This window comes from Streptopelia decaocto (genome assembly GCF_964273445.1).
Source record: "Streptopelia decaocto genome assembly, chromosome: 2".
In the NCBI taxonomy this organism is placed as follows: Eukaryota; Metazoa; Chordata; class Aves; order Columbiformes; family Columbidae; genus Streptopelia; species Streptopelia decaocto.
This window is the reverse complement of record NC_138655.1, coordinates 57,632,669-57,660,222: the sequence shown is the minus strand read 5'-3', so window position 1 is coordinate 57,660,222 and position 27,554 is coordinate 57,632,669. Positions and strand designations below refer to the sequence as shown.

Here is a 27,554-nt window from a genome sequence, read left to right as displayed (position 1 = left end):
TCTTCAATAGTGGTACTGGAAAGCAAGCCCCCTGACTGAAGTCCCTGCCTCAGACCTTGCAGTCTGGCCAGTGTACATGTCAAGTTTTCTTTGATTGTTGCAGGATATCTGAACTTGGTCATTTTGTGTTGTGATTTTAAGGGACTGAGGATCAGGCAAACTATCCAGTCTGCATTATCCAGTCTGTCAGTGGAATTATTTATCAAAGGCTTCTTGGTTGCTTGTAGAGAGGTCCTCTCTCCATATAGAACAAACCCTTGGTGTGTACTGGCCCTATGCACATCACAAAAGTGAAAGCAGGGATATAGATAAATATATTAATTCAAAAGAAAAAGAATCTACCACATTCTTCTTAGACACACATATTTTGGAACAGGCTGCCCAGTGAAGTGTTTGAGTCACCATCCCTGGAAGTGTTTAAAAGGTGAGTAGATGAGGTTCTTAGGGGCATGGTTTAGAAGTGGACTTGACAGTGCTAGGTTCATGGTTGGACTCGATGATCTTAAATATTTGGTCCAACCAAAACAATTCTATGATTCAATGATTTTAAATGCATTAAATCTTCAAATGAATTTTTGTGAATATTAAAATGAAATAATAAAAGGTTCTACATAGAGTATGTTTTCCAATGAAATCTTAAGTTCCATTTTTTTTCCATTTACCAGTGTCATGATGTGTACCATTAGAATCATTCACTATGCAAAGTGTAAGGAGAGTTGAAAGTATCTGGGTTTTGTAAATACATAGTACATTGTAGAAATTCCTGTTTCCAATGCATTCAAGTTTGGTGTTGTTATCTCCCAATCAAATGAAATAGCATACAGTAAAAATGTGGAAATAGAGAACTGGTTTAGGTCCCTCATATCCCCAAGTGAGGCAAAATCTTGTCGTTGTTGGTAGTTGTATCATGTGATGTCCTGAGAAAAAAAATACAGTTCACAAACTACTTACTTATTAAAGAGAACTGCAGTAAATGTTAGTCAAAAACTGAAATCATTAATCTCTGTGAAAGTCATGTACTATTTCTAAAGGATCATTCAGAAAAAAAAAAAAAAAGAAAAAGAAAAAGAAAAAGAAATGAGATAGGACTAAAAAATCATGCTCTAAAATAAAATTTTAAAAAGTTTTCATATATGAGAGGAACAGGCTACTCTGATTCATATGCCTTGGTAGTCAGTAATGCTGCAACATTAGGCAAAATTTAGTGATAGTTTTCAGATTTCCCAACCAGTATTACAGAAATAATTGAACCACACTCTGCATGGTCTATGGAATTCAATGATTCAACCAGCTGAGGAGAACATCTTACTCACTGACTCATATTTCATTTGATCTTCCTGGGGCTTTGATCTGAGAGAAAGGGAAAGATTAAGAATTTAAATTCTGAATGTGCAACTGGTATATAACGTGATAAAACAAAGCAGTTTCAAAAAGCATAGCCTGTGTTTCTATCAGTTCCAAACTCCTATCTAACAAAACAACTGCTCCATTTCATGTACCTATTTTATAAGTCCCTTTGTAGCTATTTTACCACCACATATTATGCTCATCTTAAAATTAAAAAATCCATTAAAATTACAGCTCTCTAAATTTGTCAAAATAGCTTCTCTTTGCAATAGCTTTGATCTTAAAAAATGTTACCATTTATTTGTTTCCCTTCCCTTCTCTTCCCCTTTTTCAGTGTTCTTTTTGGCAATTCTAGCCATAAGGCAGCAGCGAAAGAAGACTCCCTTTTCAGAGAAAATTGAAGAATTCAGAGAGAACATTGTCAGGTATGATGACGAAGGAGGTGGTGAGGAGGACACAGAAGCCTTTGATATTTCAGCACTGAGAACCCACACTATCATGCGAACCCACAAACCTCGGAAGAAGGTCACCACAGAAATCCACAGCCTCTACAGACAGTCTCTACAAGTTGGCCCTGACAGCGCAATCTTCAGGCAATTCATTTCAGAAAAGCTTGAAGAGGCGAATACAGATCCTCGTGCTCCTCCATATGATTCACTTCAGACCTATGCGTTTGAGGGTACTGGCTCTTTGGCAGGATCCCTCAGCTCTTTAAGTTCAAACATGTCAGATGTGGATCAGAGTTATGACTACCTTACAGACTGGGGACCTCACTTTAAACAGCTTGCAGGCATGTACACTTCCCATAGAAGTGTGGGGGATTAGGTACCATTTGGTTTGTTGTTTTAGTTTCCTAAACTTCAGCAACCAAAAAAACCTGTGGCTTTTTAAAAAGGAGGTAATCCCAAATTTAAGCATGAAAAATAAAAGCCCAAGTTTGTTTTTTCTGGAAAATCTTGGATATGGAGATCTTCTAAAAATTGCACCAGGTGTGCCATGAGGTCTCCTGTTTGAAAATCTGGTGGCTATTTAGGTGCCCAAATGCAAACTGTGCTGCTTTGGATATCTAGGTCCCCTTTTGGATACTGAAAATCTGTGTCCTGTAAGTACAAAAGGAGGAGTAGAAGCCATAACTGGATATTGCAAATATTCTGTCATCCATAAGCTTTAAACTGTTTCCAAAGTTAAGACTTTTGCTGTTGCAGTTGAATATGTTCATTAACCAAAGTTAAAAATGCATATTTGTATAATGCTTCACTATATAAATACACTTGTGTGAAAATAGACCCTAAATATTCTAATATAAGCACTCATAGAATCATCTATTTATTATTCTTAGGACACTAAAACTCAAACAAGTGGGTTTTTTTTCTCTCATTGTAGAAATAAAGACCTATTATAGCATCAGCAAATATTTGCTGCCATTTTAGTTTTTAATGGAGTTATTGGAAAATGCATAAACCAATACTTAATTTAGCAAATAAGATAGAAAAAAGAAATCAGTTCAAGTCAGAATCAATATTCAATGTAAATATTACAATTGACCACATTATATATTACTGTAATTAGAATAAAATGATATCCAAATACAGGTATTTTTCCTTTTATTAAGAGTTTAAAAGATAACAGATTTACCAGCACAGATATATTTTTTTATTGTGGAATATAAAATTATCTGCAGTAGTCAGTTTTATTATAACAGTATTAAGAATCTTTAAAATGCTAAGCTGATGGTTATAAAACTTTATGTATAACATCAGATAATAAGATAATAAATTGCTTTGATGTTAGTCCACTTTGAAAATGATCTTGAAACATTCTGAGAGACTCAAGTCAGACTTCAACATTAATTTCCCACTGTATTATTTCCAAACTTTTGATAATGAATATAAAGCTGTCTCAGAATATTTCTTTATTCTTACTTATACTACTACCCAGCAGCATCTGAGGGTCATCAAACATGTTCAAAACAGTCTTTCTGAAAAAGCAACCTGCTTTTTTTTTATTCACTTATCTTCCATCAGTTATTTATTTTACAGAAACTACATCACCTAATCCACTGATGCACAGCTGAAAGCTGGCATCAGAATAAACAAAATTGGGGTTCCCCCCCACTTTTTTTTTATAAGATTTCAGGTAAGTACTATGGAGAGCCAGGCAATACTTATGCAAGGAAAAAAGCAAACAAAAAAATAGAAACAACAAACAAAAAAAGACATGTAACAGACAGGCTCTGCAATGTTTGCTACAATTGCTGTTCACTGAAGAAAACCAAGGCATGTAGGCTTAATGGAAAAGTGCCAATGCAGAGTTTAAATTCCTGTCAGCTAAAAATAAAACATGTGGAGGAGCTTGAAAATCAGGAGAGATTTCCAATGTGATGTCTGGTAAGGGCAGAAACATTATACATGATATTCGTAGCTGGAAAAATAAGGGGAAGGGCTGTCATTTGACCAGGGGCAGATGAAGCAGCATCTGCTTTATAAGGAAAAAACTGGTTCTTGCTAGTCTTATGCTAGGATGCCTGTATGAATAGGCAGCTACAAAACAGCTTTACAAGCTGCACAAGTAAAAACATTGTATTAACAACTGTAGTATTTGCGTTTAATAGCTCTCAAAAAGAGGTGGGAAAATAACTTTTATTTGAGATAATATTGTATATATTAGTAATTTGTTCCATGGAGGGGAATAGAGAGAGAACAACTATACATGCACTGGTTGTTGGAGATGGTGAAAAGTACATTTTTAGGATTAGGTCTATAGATTTGTGTGGGTTGTACCCTAAATAAATCCTTATTCCACAGATGGTCCCAGTGGCATTAATAGAATTCCATGTATTTTCAGGTTGCATTTAGTACAAAAAAAGGATAATAGCGTCTGATCCTTTCTCAATCCAGAGATTTTGTCTGTTTATGTGGGGAAATAGCCTTGAACACTCAACCATATTTGCACTTCCATTATAATTTCCTCTTTGCATTGGAAGGAACTTCAGAGATAAATAATTTTGTAACCAGTGCATACCGCTGTCATGTAATTTTTATAACCAATGTATGCCATTGTCAATCACTTCTATATGAAAGAGAATAATGGTCTAAAATGGATCTTAAATGATCTTTAGCTGAAACTTTACACTTCTTTTAATATACTCTTCTTAATTGTTTTTTACAATGTCTGCAAAAAACTTTTGTAGAAGCGTCTGCTTATTTGAAGGGGGTAAACATTCTGAGGAAGGTAAAACTGAACACATAACAGATATCACTAAAATTAATATTATGAAATTAATAAAGATAAGTTATAAGCCAGAGTTACTGAATATGAGATCTATTAAACTGTGGAATGGTTTTCCCAAGAGAATCCTCTCCTACCTTTATCTTTTAAAATTTGATAGAAACTAGAATTTGCTATGCTCTTGTCTGAAGTGAAGATTGCAAAAAGAGTATCAGATGGTAAATATATATTGCACTGTTCATGACCTGCCTGAGGGAATATAAGGAAGACTTACTGCCTGATCATAAGACTGTGGTTGTACATACTGCTTTTGTCTCTGGATGCTTTGAAGAGATGTTCCTGTATATTTCTTTTTCTGTAACATGGTAATGAGATAGGTTGAGAACTACTGAAATATCTGATAAAACATTGGCTTCCTGTTTCATTTCTCATTCATAAGGATTCAGAGTGTTGTGTTAATGATTTTATTATTTAAAAGTCAAGGAAATGAATACTATGCATATATTAATAAATGCTTAACATTGAGAAGAACAAAATCACTTGACAGCACATTGCACCTTCAGGCTCATTGTTGTGACTGGAAAAGGGTATTTTATTTATAAATTCACTCAAAATAAAATGTTTTCATTTGCTTTTCATTTTGCATATCACAATGTAGGTTTTTTATTATCATAACACTGAGAAGCAATCCTGCTTGTCACTGAGGATGATCTCAGTCTTTAATTCACATAATTTTCCTACCGCGTTTTCTCACAGATACTGTCATTACACTCCTAGTTTTGCTTTCAAAATTTGCATTGGAAATGTAGTTGTTTTAAAACTCATTCTTAACTGTATGGGGTAACCCTGTCAGATGAGAGTAAAATATTTCTGAAAAGGCAGTGTGCATTTTATTTTTCAAAGTCAGATCTAATGTATGGTCTCTGAGGAGCAGAAGTTGAAGGAGATGATGCAGTTTTACGTTCTGGCAAAGAATACATTTAACCCTTGATCCAGAATATGAACAAATAGAATAGAAGTCATATGAAAAAAATGAGTAGCTATTAGTAAAGCTATCAGAAAATCGGTAAAACTATATTTTTTAAAGAAAAATAGAGTGGACTAATGTTTATATTGACAGATTTTACAGCAGTAATTTGGATACTCTCATCTTTATTCAGAAAAAAAAAACTTCATATATGGGTCTATATCAGCCTTATCTCTCATACAGAGTCCAAGGAACAGTAAGGTTTAACTATAGCGTACAGAGGGATAAAAAACATATACAGAGAGACCACTTAGATCAGTATGAAACACTTTAACCACAGCAAATAGATAATACCAAAAGTCAGAAATATCCATAATTGCTCCTATGTGCTAGATGGCTGAGATTTGCTAAAAAAAACCCCAACCAAATAATCAACAAAAAAACCCACAAGCAGTCTGCAATACTTACTGCAAATGGATTGTAATAGTCATTTTCCATTGTTATTGGAGAGCGGGAGAGACAATGAGGACCTGCTGATTAGAAAGCAAATCTTCTAAAGAAGATCCACAAAGTGAATACTTCTGTTACAAACTTGCAAAATTTTGGAAGAGTAGAAATTCAAAGAAGGATCTAATTGGCTGATGATTTCTTGTTTGTTTTTTTGTTTGTTTGTTTGTTTTGTTTTGTTTTTTTTCTTTTTTGCTGTCTAGTGAAAGTGCTTCATAATGCAAGTCACTGTGAGGACAATCAAAATGCACCGATTAGCTGTTGTAGCAGAGCACTCTGGAGCCCCACTTCACTGCTTAGGGATGAAGCAAATTGTTGTGGGATATTAGGCCTGAGTAGTGGGGTCAACGGAAAGGAACAATACTTCTGGACACTGAAAACTGCATCCAGTTTATACCACTTTTCTAATTTTATTTTGCAGTGTCCAGGACATAAATTAACTGCTTCGGACATTCCTTGTAAAATTCACACTTTCTTGGTTTACTTCAAAGATCATACAGAACAATTTGAGCTTCCCAAATTTCCCCTCGTTATTGGTTTACTGGCTAGTAGGATTCTGACAGATGTGCATTTTTTGCTCTGAGAATTTCCCTCATGTTTATTTTTGTGTGCTATTAAAAATAATAATAATAATAATAATAATAATAATAATAATAATAATAATAATAATTAAAAAAAAAAAAAAAAGGGAAAGAGCAGGAGGGAACTAAAAACTCAGCCAGCATGTAGAAATGCCGCTGTGGAATGCAGTTTGAAACACAATCAGAAATGGAGCTTACCAGGTGTTTTACAAATTAAGCTGTAACAAAAGAAGAATTTGGACCTTTATTTTCCCTTTGCAGGGCACAAAATACCCTATAAAAACCTATCCTGGTTTTGTTAAACACAAGTTTATTTTTTAGTGAATTTGCCTGTCAGATAAAGCTTTCATATTAGCTTCATTTTCCTTGAAAACCAGATACATGTTTTGGTAAACATAGCAATGTAATGTGAGGTTATTGATAAAGATGGACACAAATCTCGTGAGAGGGGCAACAAGAAACAGGTGCCCAGAAACTGACCAATGGAGTATAACATCCCATTCCTGTGAATATTTCATATTAAAGTGGGAGATCACGAGGATCTCGTCCCGTTTCCTTATGGCTGACATTAGGAGAGTACCTTGCTAGTTGTCCCTGAGAACTGAGGCCTAGTGACAGACTGAATCCAGCTCCAGTTGGCTGAAGAGTCCAGTCCAGGACTTCGGGTGCCAGCCCTACAATAGGCTGGAGCAATTCCGATTTGCCGGGACTTTCAAGATTGGTTTTATATATTTTGTATTATTTTCCTCTATTTTATCAGTAGCATTAGTAAAATGTTTTTAATTTTTCCAATTCTCTTCTCTCTCTCCTTTTTTCCCTCCCGATCGCCTGTCCTTAGTGGGAAGGGGGGAGAGGGGCGGGCTGAAGGGGGAAGGCAGGGGAGAAGGGGATAACAATACATCTGCCATGGTTTTATTGTCACCTCGTAATCAAAACCTCGACAACACTTGACAATTTTCCTGCTGTCAAAGACACCTGGGACATCAGAGATGCTTTCCATCATCTTATTCTCTTAGTGTAGCATGTTACAGATATTTTACTGTAACTCTTAAGCTTGTGGTAATGTACTGGGAAACGTTTTGTAACCCTTAATAGGGAGCTGATAATAGGAAAGGTGTTTTTAAGGTAGATAATCAGTATAACCAGGATGGTTGCATGCAGATGATCTGATCTCATATTCCTGTTGAGTTTTATTATTATTACTGTTTTTATTTTAAATAATTTGACAGTTGAAGCAAGACAGTTCAGAAATATATAAGAATGGATATTCCTCATCTACAGGAATCATCTAAGGAAAAGATAATCAAATCTTTATGCCAGCTCACACAGAAAGAAAAAAAAAAAAAACAGACATTATATTGGTTCTCATAGCTGACCTCAATCACCTCAACATCTGCTTGGAGAGCAACACAGTAGGGTGCAAGCAATCTGGGAGCTTCTGGCATGCCAAGTGGCAGCTGTTTAATGTACGAATCTGATGGGCTAGTTACAGGACTAATGCTATGGACTGGTTAAGAGGTACTCTACCTAAACTAGAAGATCAATATGATTGGCTGGATGGACTACAATATGGATGAGAAACTGGCTAGACTACTGGGCTCAATGGGTTATAGCCTACACTTCACCAGTTTCTAGTGTAGTGGTGTTCCTGTGGAGTTGGTTGTTGCTGAACTTAATACTGATTATCATCTTCAACAATTCCCTGGGTAATGGTAGGCTGTGCAGCCTAAGGAAGTTCATGGACAACATCAAATTGGAAGTTCAATATGTTGAAGGGTAGGAATGCTGTCAAAATGTACCTGATGAAGTATGGAGGTGTAGGCAACAATATGCTGAAATGGCAGGGTGTTATGATTTAACCCGGCAGGCAACTAAACATCACAGAAACATTCGTTACCTACTCCCTCCACCCACAGTAGGATGAGGGAGAAAATAGGGAAAAACAAAAACAAAAACAAAAAAAAACAACCAAACAAAAAACAAACAAACAAAACCAAACAAAACAAAAATCTCATGGGTTGAGATAAATACAGTTTAATATGACAGCAAAAGAAGACAGAACAACAATAATAATAAGGATAAAAGAATATACAAAATGAGCGATACACAATGCAATTGCTCACCACCTGCTGACTGGTGCCCAGTGATTCCCAAGCAGTGATTGTGCCCCACCTTGGCCAACTCCTCAGGTTTATATACTGAGTATGGTTCCATATCACATGTTGTCATACTCAGTATATAAACCTTTGGCCAGTCTGGGTCAGCTGTCCTGGCTTTGTCCTTTCCTGGCATCATGTGCATCTCCAGCCTCCTTGCTGAAAAGTCCTTGACTTGGTATAAACATCGCTTAGCAATAATCAAAAAAACAGTGTATTATCAACATTATTCTCATACTAAATCAAAACCACAGAACTATACCACCTACTAGGAAGAAAATTAACTGTATCCCAGCTGAAACCAGGACATAGGCAAACATTGCTCTATGGCTGTTTGTAGGTGTCCTGCTCTGACAAAGGTCACTCATTTGTATGAATGATAGAATGAATTTGTTAAGATTTACATTAAAAAAAAAAATGAACAACAACCAAAACAAGACGTGTGCAAATACCACTAGTGAACAGGAAGATGTAATAGTTGTTTGAGCATGGAGTTTCACATGCTAATATGATACTCACTGTCAACTCTTTTGTTCAGTTAATTCAGAAGGGAAAGCAACATATTTAGACAATTTAGCTTTAGGGATAGTTTTCACCAAATGTAATAGTTACATCCAGAAATATTATAGCTGTGAAAAAAAGAAAGGTACACAATAAGTAGCATAACCATATACTTATCTAGAAAACTGTTAGTACAGAGATTAGGTCAAAGCATAGGCTTTCCCTTTGTTTTTGTTTTTTTGCTTTTGTTTTTTTGCCAACACTTTAATGTGTGTTTGTAGATAGACAAAACATAGAAACTCTGTATTCTGAGATAAACCAAAAAATGTTTTATCTATGTTTTATCATAGTCAGAAGCAAAAAAAAAAAACCACATGAGAATCACCTGACTTCCTGGGAATTTAATATTCCCTGCCATTTTTCAGAAGATGGAGTACGCTAAAGAAAGATTGAATCTGGGTATACCTGAATGGCTTTTTGTATTTCTACCTCCTTACTACTATCTCTCCTAATAGCTGCTGAAGGGAACCCCTCCAGAATGTACCTTAGAGAAGAATGTGAGAGGATAAGAAAGAAAACAAAAGGCATGCAACTCAAAACCAAAATTAGAAACTAAGTCACAAATCATCTTTGATAACAAAAAGTAAAAACAAAGAAACAATGAAAAAATCTTTTACAGATCTTGAAAGGTCATTAATACAGTGATAAATCATATTAGAAAAGTCCTTATAATAATGTAGTTCTGGAAATATTTATGGTTTGTTTTTTTTGTTTTTTTAAGCATGGCATTATTCACTGATGGTGATGTTTCATGCAGGTTTGCTTAGACTAACGGATTGGAAAAAAAGATCACAGACCAGTCGCGCTGCTAGAAATTCTGACTGTCTGTAGAAGTACATGGGCTCATTAACACTATACTCATACACTTAACACTGAACAGTTTTATAGACTGTTATACTATTTAAATAATTTTTACAATTTTTGCCAGCACTTTCATATTCTGGATTGCTGGACTAGCCTAGAAACTTTATTAAGAACCTTATCAGTTGTCTACTAGGTTTCTAGTTTCTGGGTAACTATAGACCGGTCAGCCTCACCTCCATCCCTGGAAAGGTGATGAAACAACTTGTGCTTGGTGCCATCTCAAGTCATATCAAGGATAAGAGTTTATTAGGGGCAGTAAACATGGCTTCACCAAGGGGAAGTCATGCTTGACCAACCTCATAGCCTTTTATAAGGACATAACGAGGTGGATAGATGATGGCAGAGTGGTGGATGTGGTCTACCTTGACTTCAGTAAAGCATTTGACACAGTCTCCCACAGAAGCCTTGCTGCTGAACTGTGGAATTGTGGTCTGGACGATCAGGTAGTGAGGTGGACTGTGAACTGGCTGAAAGAAAGAAGCCAGAGAGTCATGGTCAGTGGGGCAGAGTCTAGTTGGAGGCTTGTATCTAGTGGAGTGCCTCAAGGGTCAGTACTGGGACCAGTATTATTCAGTATATTTATCAATTACTTGGATGAGGGAATAGAGTGTACTATCAGCAAGTTTGCTGATGACACCAAGCTGGGAGGAGTGGCTAACACCCCAGAAGGCTGTGCTGCCATCCAGAGAGACCTGGACAGGCTGGAGAGTTGGGTGGGGAAAAATTTAATTAAATGTAACAAGGACAAGTGTAGAGTCTTGCATATGGGTAGGAACAACCCCAGGTTCCAGTATAAGTTGGAGAATGACCTGTTAGAGAGGAAGGGGAAAGGGACCTGGGGGTCCTGGTGGACAACAGGATGACCATAAGCCAGCACCACGCCCTCGTGGCCAAGAAGGCCAATGGCATCCTGGGGTGTATTAAAAGGGGGGTGGTTAGTTAGTTAGGTTCTCCTCCCCCTCTACTCTGCCCTGGTGAGACTGCATCTGGAATATTGTGTCCAGTTGTGGGTCCCACAGTTCAAGAAGGACAGGGAACTGCTTGGGAGAGTCCAGCACAGAGCCACAAAGATGATTAAGGGAGTGGAGTATCTCCCTTATGAGGAAAGACTGAGGGAGTTGGGTCTCTTTAATTTGGAGGAGACTGAGGAGTGACCTCATTAATGTTTATAAATATATAAAGGATGAGTGTCATCAGGATGGAGCCAGACTCTTCTTGGTGACAATCAATGATAGGACAAGGGGCAATGGGTACAAACTGGAACACAAGAGGTTCCACTTAAATATGAGAAGAAACTTCTTCTCAGTGAGGGTAACAGAACACTGGAACAGGCTGCCCAGGGAGGTTGTGAAGTCTGCTTCTCTGGAAACATTCAAAACTGACCTGAATGCCTTCCTGTGTAAACTCGTCTAGGTGTTGCTACTCCAGCAGGGGGATTGGACCAGATGATCTTTCGAGGTCTCTTCCAATCCCTAACATTCTGTGATTCTGTGTGATTCTGCACCTCTTTGCAAATCATCAGAATAAAGTGGGAGGACTAAGCTCCTCTTGGTTTTTGAACCACTACTCTAATACATCTTCATTGTTTCAGGATGTTATTTGCAGTGTTGAAAGCTCTCATCAACTGAACTTGTTTTGCAAAGTTATTGAAACCATCCTAATGAACTATAGCTAAGTCTGCCAGCTTTATTTATTTATATATTTTTCTGCTGATTGCATAAAATAATTTTTCATCTATTTAAGTAGTGATTTTTCATTACTTTACAAGAAACCTGAAGAGACAGTCCTTATTGAGAATTACTGCACAATCAGCTTCCACTAAGCAGATGATTATATACATCCTTTCATGCTCCTATATTAACTTAAATGCTGATTATTGTGGTTCTTTTTCATTTTCTTTATTCTTTTTCCTTATTTTAAAAAAATTCAGATGGTTCATATGGGTTCAAGTCTTAGTATGTAAAGTATAGATGTGCTACAGTAGGTTCTACTTTATATTACTTTATATAACACAGAGCTTATTGGTGGGAAAATCTTGATATCCAGTATTAGCTTCATACTGTGATTAACTTTTCAGTGGCAGCAGGATGGGATTTTTAATTCTAAGTTTTAATAAGTTTGTGTCAGTTATCAGCTGAACACTTTGCTTAGAAATACACTATTTTCATATGGAATGTCTTGATCCTATATCCTCTTTTTTTTTTTTTTCTTTTAGCTTCTCATAAACCAATTGTGCACATAATGCTTATTCTTTCTTAAAGGATTCATTTCAAAATAGACTCACACAAGGCTTTCAAACTTCAATATTTCAGTTATTTTCCTTTCCAAGTGTCTTTTCTGTTGAATCACACATAACTGTTACTGCAGCATCCACTGTTAAATCAGGCTTCTTTGTGGTTTACCTATATGGGTTCAGTTAGAGGCGCGGAGAAAAACAGTAAATAATAAGGACTTAAAAGTTACTGAAGGTCTTGTCAAAGTTTTTGGAAATGACTGGCTTCAAGCCTCTAACTGACTTTGGGACATTAAACAAATAAGAACAATCATGCTCAGAAAACATCCACCTATACAGTTCTAAAAGTTGACTTTTGAATCCCAAGTTGACCAACCATCACCCAACAGCAGTCTGGATCATTCAGTCTCTGTTTATGAGGCAGTGATTTTGTTATTTTTATTACTCTTCTATATGCAATAGGCTAAATTATTTGATGTTTTACAGTGTTACTCTTCTTGAAACAGGTATAGAATCATTGTAGAGCTCTTAAGACCTATGTAATCCAAGGTTGTTGAATGTAACTGTTGTTATTTTGTCTCAGAAATGCCCATCAATTCAGTTTGATTACAGGATATTCAAACTTGCATCCTGTTTTTTTTCCTCCATTTGTTCTATTGTAAGTGCAACATTTATCTGCCTCCTGAGATGCTTTTGCCTCCAGTTTCTAAAAGTATAGTCATCGTAAAACTAACTGTAAAAACAAATTGTTAGTCTGGATATTGATCCGCACCCTTCAACAGCTGAAAATTATTTACTTTATAATATACACAGACAATAAGAGCTTCTGTGCAAGGGACCAGGAAGGCTTGATGAGTTCACCAAAAATGCTGTGCAAAGGGATACCCAATGCAGCATAAAGTTGTGTAGTATGCTCTCCTGTGGGAGACGTTACTGGGAAGGTGGCAACAGAAGTGTGGTACAGGTAGGGGTCTGCACAGGCGATGTTTCATTCCTGTCACCCTAGTTCAGGTGTATGTATGTACGTACAAATAAATAGATACATGTAGAGTATCATGTGAATATTCCCACCATCATCTGAGCTGTCCAGATGCCAGCCAGCTGGTATAGAAACCGTATTACCATTCAAACACAGAAATAAACCCTCATTAGCAAGGAAGTATACTAACTTGATCTAAACCCAGCTCCTCTATGCAGCTTCAGAAACATAACTGGCTTATGTGTGGCTGCCTTGACATACCTACACCTGCCTGCCTGCACTCCTCTGCAGGGAGGTGCTCTAGTTTTAGCCTAGCCCTGACTTATTCCATGAGGATTATTATACTATTAGAGGCCAAATTCAAAAGAGCAGCTTCTCAGGGGAATTGGCATTAGTATTTTGTGAGTTAACTGCTCTAACAGCATCCAATAACACTGCAAATTGCAGAAGTGGACCTTCCATTATAAATCACTTGTTTCTTCAAGTGGTGCTCTTTTTTTCTAATTAATTGGTCATATAAGACTTACAGAAACTCAGGGCCAGAAATTGCTGAAAATTATGGGAGTGTAGCTGAGCACTTCAAACCAGCCATGAAAGAACAAAGGTTAAATTCTGCCTTTGAGCAGTACTTATGTCAAGCAGACTATAGCCTGAAAGCATTCACTTTATGAAATAAACTTCATCTATTTTTACTCTGCACAGAGAATAGAAAGCCAGATAATTTACTGCAGTGAAGCAGATGCTTGTTTTGTTTTGCCATTATTATAGTTATAAATAAAAAGAATGAAGAATAAGCAATTCTAGCCAATAGAGAAATGTTATAGCTATAAATGAAGAGCTTTGAAATACTGCACAAATCGACAAACCAAACAAAGAGAGAGTATTACTTAGAAAGATCTCTGAGTAAAATAATAAAGGAAGGATTCTCATAAAAAAAAAAAAAAAAGGAAAAAAATCATAAAAGGGGTTATCAACTGAGCTGTCTTTGCTTCTCTAACACGATGGGTGTCCTGCTGTCAAGAGATTGCAGTGGTTTCTGTAGGAGAGCCAAAGGCCAGGGAAAGAGAATTGTGAATAAAATATCCAGCTTTTTCTTAAAGCAGGCAGAGCTTAGGATTGGCAAAAAGGATCTGTCTCATCCTCCTTGTTGGTAATGAGTTCAGAGCTCATGCAAAACACCTTGCTCTGAGCAGCGCCTTCCATGAGAAACACAGATGCACATTCTTAGAGCACCAGGGGCACATGGTGGTGACTTGTTCCCAGACTCATACTATGAAGTGAGGGATACTTCTTTGTGGGAAGGGTAAGAAAGGAGAAAACCCCTTTCTGCATGATGACGTTAAGTTTCTACACCTGTGTTCTATATGAAAATCCTTGGTTGTGTTTTCTAGCACTAGAGGAACAAGTTTTTGGCTACTGCTCACATACAAAGAGTAAGATTTGTTATTTTTGCATACTGTGTTTTGCCGACTAAGAAAGTCTAGAGGACAAAAGGAGAGATTATTTAGCCTAGTGACCTCACGCTGTCTGAAGGCTATGTGATTTTCTGAATAAACCTAATTTCCTCCATGGTGGTTTGCCTGGCTGAGAGTAAGTAAGGCTTGATGATTGTGCTAAAAAACAAACAAACAAACAAGCAAACAAGCAAGCAAGAAAACAAACAAACAAACAAATAAAAACAACAAGAAAAACAAACCTAGTGCTCAAAAGATCGGAATGATAGCCAGAAGGAACATGATTCCGGACTGAACTGCCCTAAAGCATGATAAGCTTTGCCTGTACTGTCTGTGTAAGGGGAATAAAAAAATCCCAAATATTCAAAAATACCATATGAAGCAATTCTGATAGAGACTTCCATGCAGCTGGCAGCCTTTGCCCTTAACCTGTTTTACAAAATTGTACATGAAGGGTCCATTGAGCCCATCAGGTTGCTTGGCTGATATCCCAGAGCAGATAGTTGGCACCAAGCAGGAATGACAAATTCTGGTTCTTCATTCTGTGACAGGATTTTTATCACCAGCTATCACAGCTGATGGCACTCACTCATTCAGTTTTATTGAAATTACTCTTCATTCATGTTCTTCTTAGTAGAAGTTTCTGGGGTGAGAAATTTTACAGCTATTATATTAGCTCCATATATATATATATAATATGTATATGTCTTCATAATGAAAATTTGGGACTATGACATGATATTCATTTCAGTTTGTCAGGTATGAAGGGATTACAGCATGAGCCCAGAGACAAGCAAGACAATCCTAGTCTATGGTAATGGCTGTTTCGGTGTGTTTCTCTTCCACTCATTCCGAACTTTCAAGCATTGGCTTTAATATTAGCTTCCTTCTTGGTTGCTGTCATCATTTTAATTGATGTGCATTTAAAATACATTAATATTTTTGTTCTGTTACATATTAACATCTGTCTGCAGGAAGCAGCTGTCAAAGTAATATTTTCATTTTATTTTCAAAAAAAGATTAAATACTTAGATTTTTAAAATCAATAGTTTATAAGGACAAACTATTGAAAGCTCAAACTTCTCAACATTTTAAACTACATAACTGAATACTTTTCATAATTCTGTTGTGTTTTTAAAAATGTTTTGATAAGAAAAACAGGAAAAGGATCACTAGAAATGACAAAATCCTGCAGGAAAATATTAGTTTAAAATACAAAAAGCATTTTTTTTTCTTTCTAGTTGTGTTTGAAGTCTTAATGAGTATCTATACTCTTATTTTTCCTCTGAAACTCGTTTCAGTTCAGTAATAGTTTCTCTGACTTTGCAACGTTCTCTGATTTTACAATATTTGTTTTTACATTTCACTCATAATTTTTCAGTCTTCTACTACTCCTTTGAATTAACTTTTTGAGAGGAATGATTACACCACTCTTTATAAAATTCGTATTATTTAGCTGTTGACCTGCAGTGCCATATCTAGTCTTGGTAGGGGGGAAAGCCTCTAAGGTTTTCCCCTCGGTTCTTCACAATCCACCTTTACAGATCTTCATGAAAAGCTGAAAACACACATATTCTGTTTCACAAAACAGGTATTTGAAACTGCTTGTGCTATACTTCCACAGAATCACAGAATGGTTACAGTCAAAAGGGACCTTTGGAGGTCCCTGCTCAGGTAAGGACACCTGTACCTGTTTGCTCAGGACCATGTCCAGATGTCTTTTGAGTGTTTCCACAGCCTTTCTAGGCAACCTGTACCAGTGCTGTGTCAGCTTCACAGTGAAAAAAGCCAGTGTTTCCTGATGTTCAGAGGGAACCCCCTGTCTTTCCACATGTGCTCATTGCCTTTTGCTCTGCCACTGGGTGCCTAAAAAGAGCCTGACTCTGTCTTGTTTATGCCTTTCCTTCATGTGTTTGTACAGATTGGTAAGATCCCCTCTCTGAGCCTTCTCTTCTCCAGACTAATCTGTCCCAGGTCTCTCAGCTTTTCCGCATAGGAGAGATGCTCTAGTCACTTCATCATCTTTGTGGCACTTTGTTGGACTGTTTCCAGTCTCTTTTGTACTGGAGAGCCCAGAAATCAACACAGTACTCCAGGTGTGGCCTCACTAGTGCTGAGTAGAGGAGAAGGATCACCTCACTCAACCTGCTGGCAATACTTTGCCTAATGAGTCTCAGGATACCGTTAGGCTTTTTTGCCACCAGGGCACATTGCTAACTCATGTTCAACTTGGTGTTCACCAGGAACTCCAGGTCCTTTTCTGCAAAGTTGTCTTCCAGCTGGTCAGCCCCCAGAATATACTGGTGCTGTCAGCACCACTCCCCAGTGTATACTGGGGAGGTTGTTCCTCACTGGGTTCAGAACTTTGTACTTCCATGTGCTGACCTCTATGACATTCCTGTCCACTGTTTTCTCCAGCCTATTAAGGTATCTCTGGAAGGCAGCATAACCTTTTGGCAGATCAGCTACTCCTCCCAACTTTATGCCATCCCCAAACTTGCTGAGGGTGCCCCATTATTCAAATCATTAAAGATGTGGAAGAGGACTCAACCCCTTCCTGAAGGCAAAGTATGCAATATCCACTGCTCTCACTGCATCTACCCAGGCAGTTATTTCATTGTAGAAGGCTATCATGCTGGTCAAGCGTGGCTTCCATTTTGTGAGTACCTGCTGACTATACCAAATCTCCCAATCACCTTCTTGTCCCTCATGTGCCTGGAAATGGTTTCTATGATCGGTTGTTACAAGATTTTACTTTTCACTTATGCTCTATCTTCTACTGTATTTAAATACCAATCTCACAGTAAAATCTCACACAACTCAACTTTCAAGCCTCTAGAGGAGTATTTGTGACTTTGAGACAATGTTGATTGATTTTCCTATCTGTAAAACAGGTTAAATAAAATTTTCCTGCTTCATATGGAATAGAATAAGTTTGCTTTAAATTGGCTCATGAATTAGAAGTATTCTGTAATTTTTTTTCTGTTTTCTGATACATCTAGGCAAGCAGAATACCTTTATCAGCCTTACATCAATTAGTTTATTGTACGATTTAACACAATAATATGTTAAAATAGTGCATAATGAAAAAAAAAAGAAAAAGGACATTTAGAATACACTTTTCTGATGCAAGATTGTAAAAGGATCATATTTCAAGCTTAACAGAATTCTGCAAAATTATCTGGGATTTCAAAGAAAGAAAATAATTAGCTCTAACTTGGCATTCACTGAAGTGTATTTCAAGTCATTTATAAAGGTCTTGATTTCATAGGCTAAATTCCAAATTCATGTTGGCAATAAATCGTTAGCACCAAATTCTAGACATGAGACCCAAGTAGTGACATCATTAATGTACAGAGGAGTTGGGAAATTTTCAGTAATTTATTTATGAATTTCAGATAATTAATTTGATGGAAGGCTTGTGAGTGCTCACTTTTCATATAAAATACTGGCTTCTATTAAAATTGTCTATTTTGGAGTCCTTTGTTTTATGTCTAAGCACTATCACAAAAAGTGAGGGCAGAGAGAGCTTGTTTTGTATTTTTTTATGGGGTGGATTGGTGGTAGATTATGTTTTTTCCTCTCTTCTGGCTCCCAATAAAGAACATCTGACACTTGTAAGCAGTGGTTGCTATTATTCTAAAGATATTTTCATTGGCAACTCTAAAATTACCATGTAATGGCTAAAACTGTAACCATTTGAGGAATAAATGGACATATATAATTTCCTCTCCTTCCCTCAATTTTTTGTCAGTTTAAGCAGTTTTTCTTTTAAGCAAAGAAGGCTTTTTTTGTGCATCAACACAAAAGGTAATACAGTTATTAAAAAAACTGTTGCTGTGTTGTGCTTCTATAGTAGTTGGCAAAACTGTAAGCTAAGTGTTTACTGCGTGGTCTTTGGAATTTTTTTTTAAGTTAGAAATTATGCAGCCTGAAATTCATACACCTGGTGGCATACATGTATCTGCTGGTTAGAGGGGAAAAAAGCAAAACAAACCAAACCAATAAAAAAACCTTCTGACTCAGAGACTGATGAAATCTAATACAGAAATTACAGATAAAAAATTAGTGTAAGTCACTTCTCTTTTCTAATATTACTGTCTCAGGGAGCCTATTTCTACCTTTCTATTTTCTAGTTTCAAAATTGTGTTTATTCTAATGATGTGATATTAATATTTAAAAAACAAAAGAGAAAAAACCCAAAAAAACTAGGAAAACTATTCATCTTCTTTGAGAATCAAGAAATTGGCACCTACCAAATTAAACCTAAACACATACTAATTTTTGTTTATTTTCAAGAAATAAAGATTTGTTGCTTTTGTAGAGCTGTGGGTCTTAGGCTGCATTTGGCATTACTTTCAAAATTCTTCTCTCAATTCATGCACAATTAAGTGTGTTGTTGGCAGCAACAGCAGTTTTATGCTACATGTGTAGAGATAAATTTCCATTTTACAAATGTACTTTTAAATGCGTTATCATAGCTCCTAGAAGACCAGTCATCACTGAGTTCATGTTGCAATTAATAGTAAAGAAATTGCAATCCAAATGAAAATGTCTGTTTCAACAACTTCACATTTTAAAAGCATTAAAAAGAAAAAAAAAAAAAAAGCCACCACAAAAAAAACTTTGACTATGTATGTACAAGGCCTTCAGGGAAACAAGAAGACAAAATGATGGATATATCATCTGAGCCTTTTGTGTGACATTTTCTGTTAGGAATGATCTTGTCATTTGATTCAGACCTAGTTTTTACTTTCAGGGCAACTGAAATGGTGCAACACCCAGGCCAGGAGAGAATTAATGATTTTGCAGTACAGGCTTGCTTCCTGGCATTTTTAGATAATAGTGTACCATTAGAAATCAAGAGGAGTACTTGCATCTTTATGTAAATAAGCTGTATTTGCAAAAACATCCTGAAAATTTGACTTTCAGCTTGACCAGTACACATGAGAACTCAGGTTTTCCAAGCTGTTAGGGAAATAAATGGTATACAATTAATACCAATTTTTTTCTTAATCCAAGTTCCAGTCCCCAAGGGAAAAAAATAGTTTGATCCAAGTAAAATGATCTAGTCTTTTTGATAGAGGTTATTCTGAAAGTCAGATTACACATTAACACTGCCATAGTTTTGTTAATATATTAGAGACCCCATCTCTTTATAGAGATGCCACTTTACCTTCTCATTCTTTACTTTGTGATTAAAATACTGAGTTGTTTAGACTCTTCAAGTCATACAAAACTTTCAAAGTATCAAACCTTGTAAGAGCACTTCAGAAGTTTGTCAACACAAATTGTGGTGGACATGGTATGCAACTTGCTATGTCTTAAACAGCTTTTTTTTGCAAATTGTGGCAGGGAGGAAGAGATAAGTACTGTGGAGGCAAGACTTATGTCTTCCTCAGGGCCTTCCTATTCTTTGCAAAACAAAGGTTTCATTAACTGTATCTCTTCCTTGAGCCCTAATTTGGCTTGAACAAAGGCAGGGTGATTCAGCGATCACTGACCAGCTAGGGGAAATAATGAATCACCAGCTACCCCTAGAGAACTAACCACCTCACTTCTAGGCACTTCTGGAACCTCCAAGCCATTTCTGGAATAATCTCCTTAATTAGCATGATGAGCGAGTAGAGAGAGGAGATGAGTTGCCCTCTCCTACCTTGCATTCAAATGAACTAAAGTATAAAAAACGTCTCACTCAGAACACTAGCAATGAAGTTTCATTACACCCACCAACAAGAAAGCTACAGAGATCATTGCTGGATCAATGGACCCTTGCAGTGGTGAAATCTTACCTTTCTTCTGGTATCTAAATCTATCTCTCTTCTTTCTTCCTCTCTGTGTAACTACATTTTGCTCACGTATGGGTAATAACATTGTGAGTTTTGTTGTTGAAGTCTTGTGAAGTTTGATGATGTAGTTGCAAATTTTCACCAAGCCACTGTTCACTGTAATTCCACTGAGTTTTCAGTAAATTTGTGATTTAATTGAACCTCTTGAGCAACTGTTGTTACTCCCAGTTACCCCACAGAATGTTTAAAAGTTACCTCTGCTCTCACCCCACTGAGTGAGACAGGACACAGATTTTAGGAAAAAAGAGTATTTGTCATCAGTTGTTAAGTAAGAAAAAATCCTGTTCACATGCCTCCAAAATGGTATAAGATTTTGGAACTAGTCCTTTAGCATGTAGGTTGCAAGCCTGAATGGAGTGAGACAAGTAGTAAGGACAAAACTTCCACTGAGACTTGCAATCTGTATGTCTGCATTAGGATGTTTGTAGCTCCAAGTTGTAAACACAATCTATAATGTCGTGCACACATTGATGATCTTTTGTGTCTTGATGCATAAATATTGTAATTTTATAGGATCCTCCTGCCTGAAGCTGGCCATGTAACAAGGTTGCAAAATGCAATAGGTGCATAATGACTGAACCATGCTGATGAGGTATGACTCACTTAGCAAGAATGAAAAATAAGTTGTGTTTTGTTTTATATAAAATTACCATTCCACGTTCCATATGCTGTGGCTGGAAGTTTTCCCTAAGACTGTCTCTTAAACCTTATTTCTATCCAACCAGTATAGGTAAATGTAAACTCGGCCTCAAGCACAGCTCTGAAGGTAACACAGATCTGGTTTTCAGAATCAAAATATTGATCTGTATGGAAATATTTCAAAAATCCATAGAAGAATGAGACCATAAAGGAGGCAAATGCAGCTGAATAGGTCACAGTTACTCAATCTTTTCTGTTTTTCTGTTACATTTAATTTTCATTGACTTTTTTTTTTTTTTTTCCAAATAGATTTGGGCATAACACAATTATTTTAACTTTTTTTTTAATAGGAGTTGCTACCTTGTGTCCATAGTAGCAGTTTGTCTATGATTGTATTCCAACAAAGCACCATAATACCAGTTTCACTGGAAACAATAGCAAGCAAACAAAAAGGACTTGAAAAAACAACCAAACAAACACTGAATTTATTTCAAAGTTCAACATATGCTTATATTCTGTTTCTAAGGGGTCAATGAATAAAAACTGAGAAAATCAGACTGATTTGCTTTATTGGTAAGGAACACTTAAATGTAAACGAAAATTGCTTTTGAGTAGAAGGCTGGAGGCATAGTATTACTAAAGGAATTGTGACTCTTTGTTGGACTCAAGAGACCAAGTTCCCCACCCCTTTGAAGATGGAATTTTAAGATGTACAGGGGGAAAAAATAAAAATTAAAAAAAAAAAAAAATATTAGAAGGAACACTAATCTAATGTTGTTCAATATTTTGCTACAGCCCAAGGAAAGCCCTGTGGCTGGAGCATTATTTCTGATGTTATGTTCCCTTTCTACATTGTATTTTATTAATGTTTTCATTTGTACCACAGTGTGAAGGGACATAGAGCTTTTATCTTTTATTTAAAATTAATGAGGAGTATATTACTTTACTAGGAAAGGACATCAGAATAAAATCTTTTCCCTTAGAAAATGAAACACAGATTTGTAAGCAGATTCGATTTTCAGTTCTGGTTCTTCCTGGCTTGTTATGACCTTCAAAAAAATATTTAAAGTGTTTGTGCTGAAGTTCCTGCATTTTTATGTTATTCTGGTCTTTGCAAAGTAACCTCTTAGGTGCATTGTGTGCCTTTGTTGAAATCTACATAGTAATACCAAAAATTCAAGATAATAACATGTAAATTTTTAATCAATAAAAGGTTCTTGACTACATATCTTCCATTCAGTTCAGATGTGCTGAAGCCATGCCTTGTAGCTTGTCACATCCCACCCAGAGGTATGAGTGAGGGGAGAGGTGACTCAGGTTCGTGGATCCCCTTAGTTGTAAACCAGTATATACAATACTTAAGGTCTGTAAACAAGAAAAGCAACACCTTTTATTTTGCGAAAAGCAACACCTTTTATTTTGCAGCTCGGCCCAATTAGCAGGTGATTCTGCGGCAGAAATATTTACATTGCTTAAGTCTAATTGGTGAACATTTTAACAGCAAAAGGATTTACATAAAAGAGTTTTGCAGCACATGTGGGGTGGTGAGCGTTATATTATTATACTACTCATAGAAGGAGAGGCAAAGGGATATAGGAAAGGAAAAGATAAGGAAAGAAATAACAAAAAGGAAAGGAAGTGAGAAAGTGAGGGATTCTGCCACCCTTACAGCTCCGCAGCGTGGGTGATGGGACTTGTAGTCTGGGTCCAGTGATGTGTGGCCTCTGGTATCCCACGACGAGGCTGCTGGGGGTTGTAGTTTGGGAGTGCAGCATCCTTAGATGGCTGGTTCAGTTCCTGAGACGAGACTGCCAGAAGGAGTGGCCCTCAGGGTGATGGGTTCCCTGCCAGTGCTGGTATAGGTGAGCCTTTTTATAGCCTTCTGGGTTGCCTGCTTGCATAATTTTTGGTCTTTTGCAGAGGTGTTATTGCGAAAGATAGAAAAGTCTGCGGGGTGATTGTGAAAGATTGACAAGTCTCAGGCCATCTTGAAGGGCTTCAGCTTTTCCCTTTGTGCCACGCTGGGCCTATCAGAAGATGGAGATACGTGCCCTCTGGCAAGTCCCCCACCTCCTACTATCAGCCAGCCTGTCTTTGTCTGTGGCTTGTTAGCTTGTCCTCCATAGTTAAATCACAATTCAACTTATCCTGAATGTCTCATCTCCTGCTACTAGGTCACAATGTTTAAGGCATGATTCTTTTCGGTCTCTGACATAGCTAAAAGACATTGTTATCTAAAAATATTAGGCAATGTTTAGTAAATTGAAGTTAATGGCTGAACCTGAATCAAACTCGGTCTACCCCATAAAAATTTAGTCTTGGAATATGCTTGAACCTTTCATTACTTTCATTACATGCACTCCTTTCATTACTGGATAGAAGTGCAGGGATTTTCCCACACATTAGCACCTAGGAAATAACTCAGAGCACCATAACTCTGACAAAAGGAAACCCTGTTGTATGAGATAAGAGATATTCCCAAGGCTGGCCCAAGTAAAGTGTCCATCCTACAAAAATTTACAAGTTAACCAGACTTTCTCTAAACCTACAAAGTGACTTTTGATACGGTAGCTGCAGGTGTCTTTCTCCTGTGGTACAAGGTGTTTGAGAACCCTTTGCACTCTCGTGCAAACATCTGAAACCTTGGAACTATATGCCTGAAATATACAAGTCAGCTCAGCAGCCTGTCCCTCTCACTTTCACTCCCCACTACCCTTTGCCAAAGACAGTGTTCTTGCAAAAGTCTCAACAAAACACTTTGTGAATTTCTCAGGACCACTAGATGTTCATAAAACATGTTATGTTCATAAGACATGTATTGAGTAAATAAACTGTTTATTTCTATCAAATGGAGTACTCAAAAAATTATAAAATCTTTAAACTAAGTGTTTTGACTGTTTGTTTGTTTGGTTTTTTTTAAAGTATCCTATGCATTCAACTGATCTATCTTGTAACTTTTTTATAGAAGTCTCCTTCATCCTGAATGATGCAAATACAGGACAAAATATTTATTCAACTCAGCGATTCACTATGGTCTTCATAAAAATATAACCTGGGGCCACTGAATTTAAGGAAGATTAATTCTAATTTATGTGATTAAGGTAACCAATATGTGATAATCATAGGATAACAAAGTAAACACACAGAGAAAAACAACCCAAATGGGGGTAATAAGAAAACTACAAGATGAATTATTGTCCACATTGGTGTCTTCCTGAAACACCAGGTAAGAAGCAAACCAGTTTTAATTAAATTGTGTTTGCAACAGTTCATTACACTCCAAAAGATCAGGCAGATTGTTTTTTCCATATGATTTGCCTGTTTGAATTTCTACAGCTGTAACTTTACTACCCTATTTGGCACATACTACAAGAAAGCCCAAATTCTTCATTCATCGGAAAACTTATAAATCATGACCAGTTGTCCATAGTATATTTTATTTATGTAGAAATTGAATTAATAATAAAGAAACATAGGAATGACACATGCTTATCCCTTCAGCTGATATGGAGTCATGACCTGTTTATGAAATCAGATTTGATAACTTCCAAACAGACATAGTTTGCAGTGTAGGTGAAGCCTGGCACATTTAACAGAGCTCAAATTCATTTACTTAAGGTCATCATGAGTTTCCACGCAAAATTAATTACACGTTTCCAGTTTTTCTGAAGTGAGGGCCATAGCCCCTGATTACCACAAAGACTGGAAGAAAAGTGGTCATTAACAAGGTCCATTAGTATAAGGAATGTCTGATTGCATTATATTGAAAGAAGAAAAGAAAAAAAGTTCCAGCATAGGTCAACATTCAACAGAGTTTTATTCAAAGCATTTTGTATAACTTAATAACTTTTCATCGTTTCATTTGGAAAAATAATATCAGTAATACCAAGAAGAATTTAATTGTATTCTGTCTACATAGCATTTTTTTTTCCCACGTATACATAGTACATACGTATGTACATGCAGTGACCCCAAAATTCTAAAACACACTCGTGTAACATCTCATCCTCAGTCAGAATTGGTTTTGTTCTTTTTGTCAAGCACTGTAGTGTCAGATGTCTGAAAATTGTTGTTTTCTAGTCTATTGGCAAAAAATTATAGGTTTTTATTCTAACATATAAAGGAAGAAAGTGCTGGAAAGCAATTTTCAAAATACTATAATCATCTTGGCTTATCACTGTTCTTATTAATCTAGATGCTCTCATTATTTATTTTTCTTTATTTTCTAAGTTTATGCTTCAAAAAAACATTGCAATTTATTGCCCACAGAAAATTGATCTTCCAATTTTCTTTTCATGCTTATTTGTTTTATTTTTGTCTTCATTAAATACTAAGACATGTTGAGTCATCTGACTCTTCTAGATTATTTTACCCATCTCTTTCTACCCAGCAGGAAACTCAGCATGGTTTACAAAACAAACTGAATTCCAGGAAGGGCTTAATATTTTTTTTCTTGCTTATGTTGTTGTGCATAATTTCTGATAATGTATTTATTAGAGATGTCTTTTCCCTCAGGATTTTCTTTCAGTTTGCAAAGGGCACTATTGCTTAGGGTCACTCTGAGTGTACATCTAAGGAAAGTTTGGGTCTTCAACCTATGTTTAATTCAACTGTTTACTTACTTAAAGGCATATTTTACCAAGAGCAATCATTAATAGATACTGGTCAAAAACACCTAACTGAAAACAATTACAAAACCAGCTGACCCAGTCCTCCTTTACACTCCTTGGACACAGACAGTTATGTATAATTTTCAAGACTGTTTTTATGCTATATTTATTATAGTATATGAGAGAATGGCTAGCAAGCAGGGTTCCGGAATTAGAAATTAAGAGAAGATCACTTATCTTTCTACTCCAGGGTATTTTATCCATTTGTTATGCACCTTTCTTTTATTTGTGAAGACAGTAAGTTTATTCCATCATTCAGGACACATAACACAAGGACACATGCTTCATTGTGCTACTGGCAGAGTCTGGTGAAGACAACTGTGAACAGGTAAGGGCTTTCTTAAGTGACTCCAAATACTGATGTTAGTAAGAATTTCACCGGAACAGAAATTCAGCAATGAATTTAGGGATGGAACAAGAGTTTTGAAGACATTCTAGAGGCATTCTTTTAAGTGTGGAAAACCAGTGAAATGTCCAGTGAATTAAGACTTCAAACGAAAATCACATTTTATGCTTTCAAAGATTCTTTTTATTTTTTAATTGAATACTTGATCTTCAGACTCCTTCTAAAATGATTTACTCTTTTGCTCTTCTCATAAACCTGGGGATTTCACTAGTGAAAAATACTCAGTACTCAGGTACATTTATATACATTTTAAGTGTTTTCGCCTTCTAATTCTAAAAGAAATACTAGTTATTAGTAGAACTGTGGAAATGCAAAAGTCTTTCTAGGTTTATAATAGTATAGGGTATTAAGGTATTTCTTCCTATACATACTTGGTTACAGATTTCTACTAAAGAAATGGAGGAAGTTTAGATCTCTATTTGATCTCTATATTTCTGATGAGAAACATTTGGATCTTCCCAGAAGCACAATAAGAACAATATTATTTTTATTATTGTTTTATATTAATATTTAAATTATATTTGGGGATTTTGTTTTTCCTTAAGAGAATCACACAATGAAAAAGACTCAATCATCAATTATAAAAAGCCTAGGAAAAGTTACAAAGAGAGAGAAAAATGTGGTAGACAATTACAATAAAATGCACTGAAAAATCACATACATTCTATAACACTTTTTGAGCTTTCTAGATCTTTAGCAGAAAACATTGCATATAATTCTACAGAATTTTCGATAGAAGGTTAGAGCTTCTCTGTACTGTTGAGAAATATCTAAGTTAAGAACAGCTACCTTTGAAGAAAAAAGCAGTATAATAAGGTCAGGAAATCTTTAATCAAGGTTGGATCATATTAGTGAATCAGGTTTTCTGTGTACAGGTTACACTACCTACAGCACACTTGTAGTCTTCCTCTGAGCATGCAGGTGATTATCCTTGTACGGCTAGTGTTGAATGATAATCTCAAACATTAGACTTGTTCTCTGGCTTTCCACTGAATGTGTTCCATGACAAACAGTGGCATTTAACTTGACCAACAGCAGTGAACAAAATGCAGTCAAGACTGACCAGGAGTAGTGTGGTACAATTTGTGGCATTATTTTTATAAAAGTCTTTTC

General features: G+C 36.3%; 1 protein-coding gene across 1 annotated transcript in view; it reads left to right on the top strand.

The window, feature by feature from the left end:
- CDH19 (cadherin 19) overlaps positions 1 to 5,177 on the top strand; it is a 70,704-nt gene extending 65,527 nt beyond the window's left edge. Inside the window, exon 12 of the mRNA XM_082043775.1 lies at positions 1,682 to 5,177. Within this exon, the coding sequence (XP_081899901.1) occupies positions 1,682 to 2,172 (491 nt within the window). The 3' untranslated portion in view covers positions 2,173 to 5,177. The remainder of the gene's footprint in view (positions 1 to 1,681) is intronic.
- Positions 5,178 to 27,554: the final 22,377 nt, after the last annotated feature.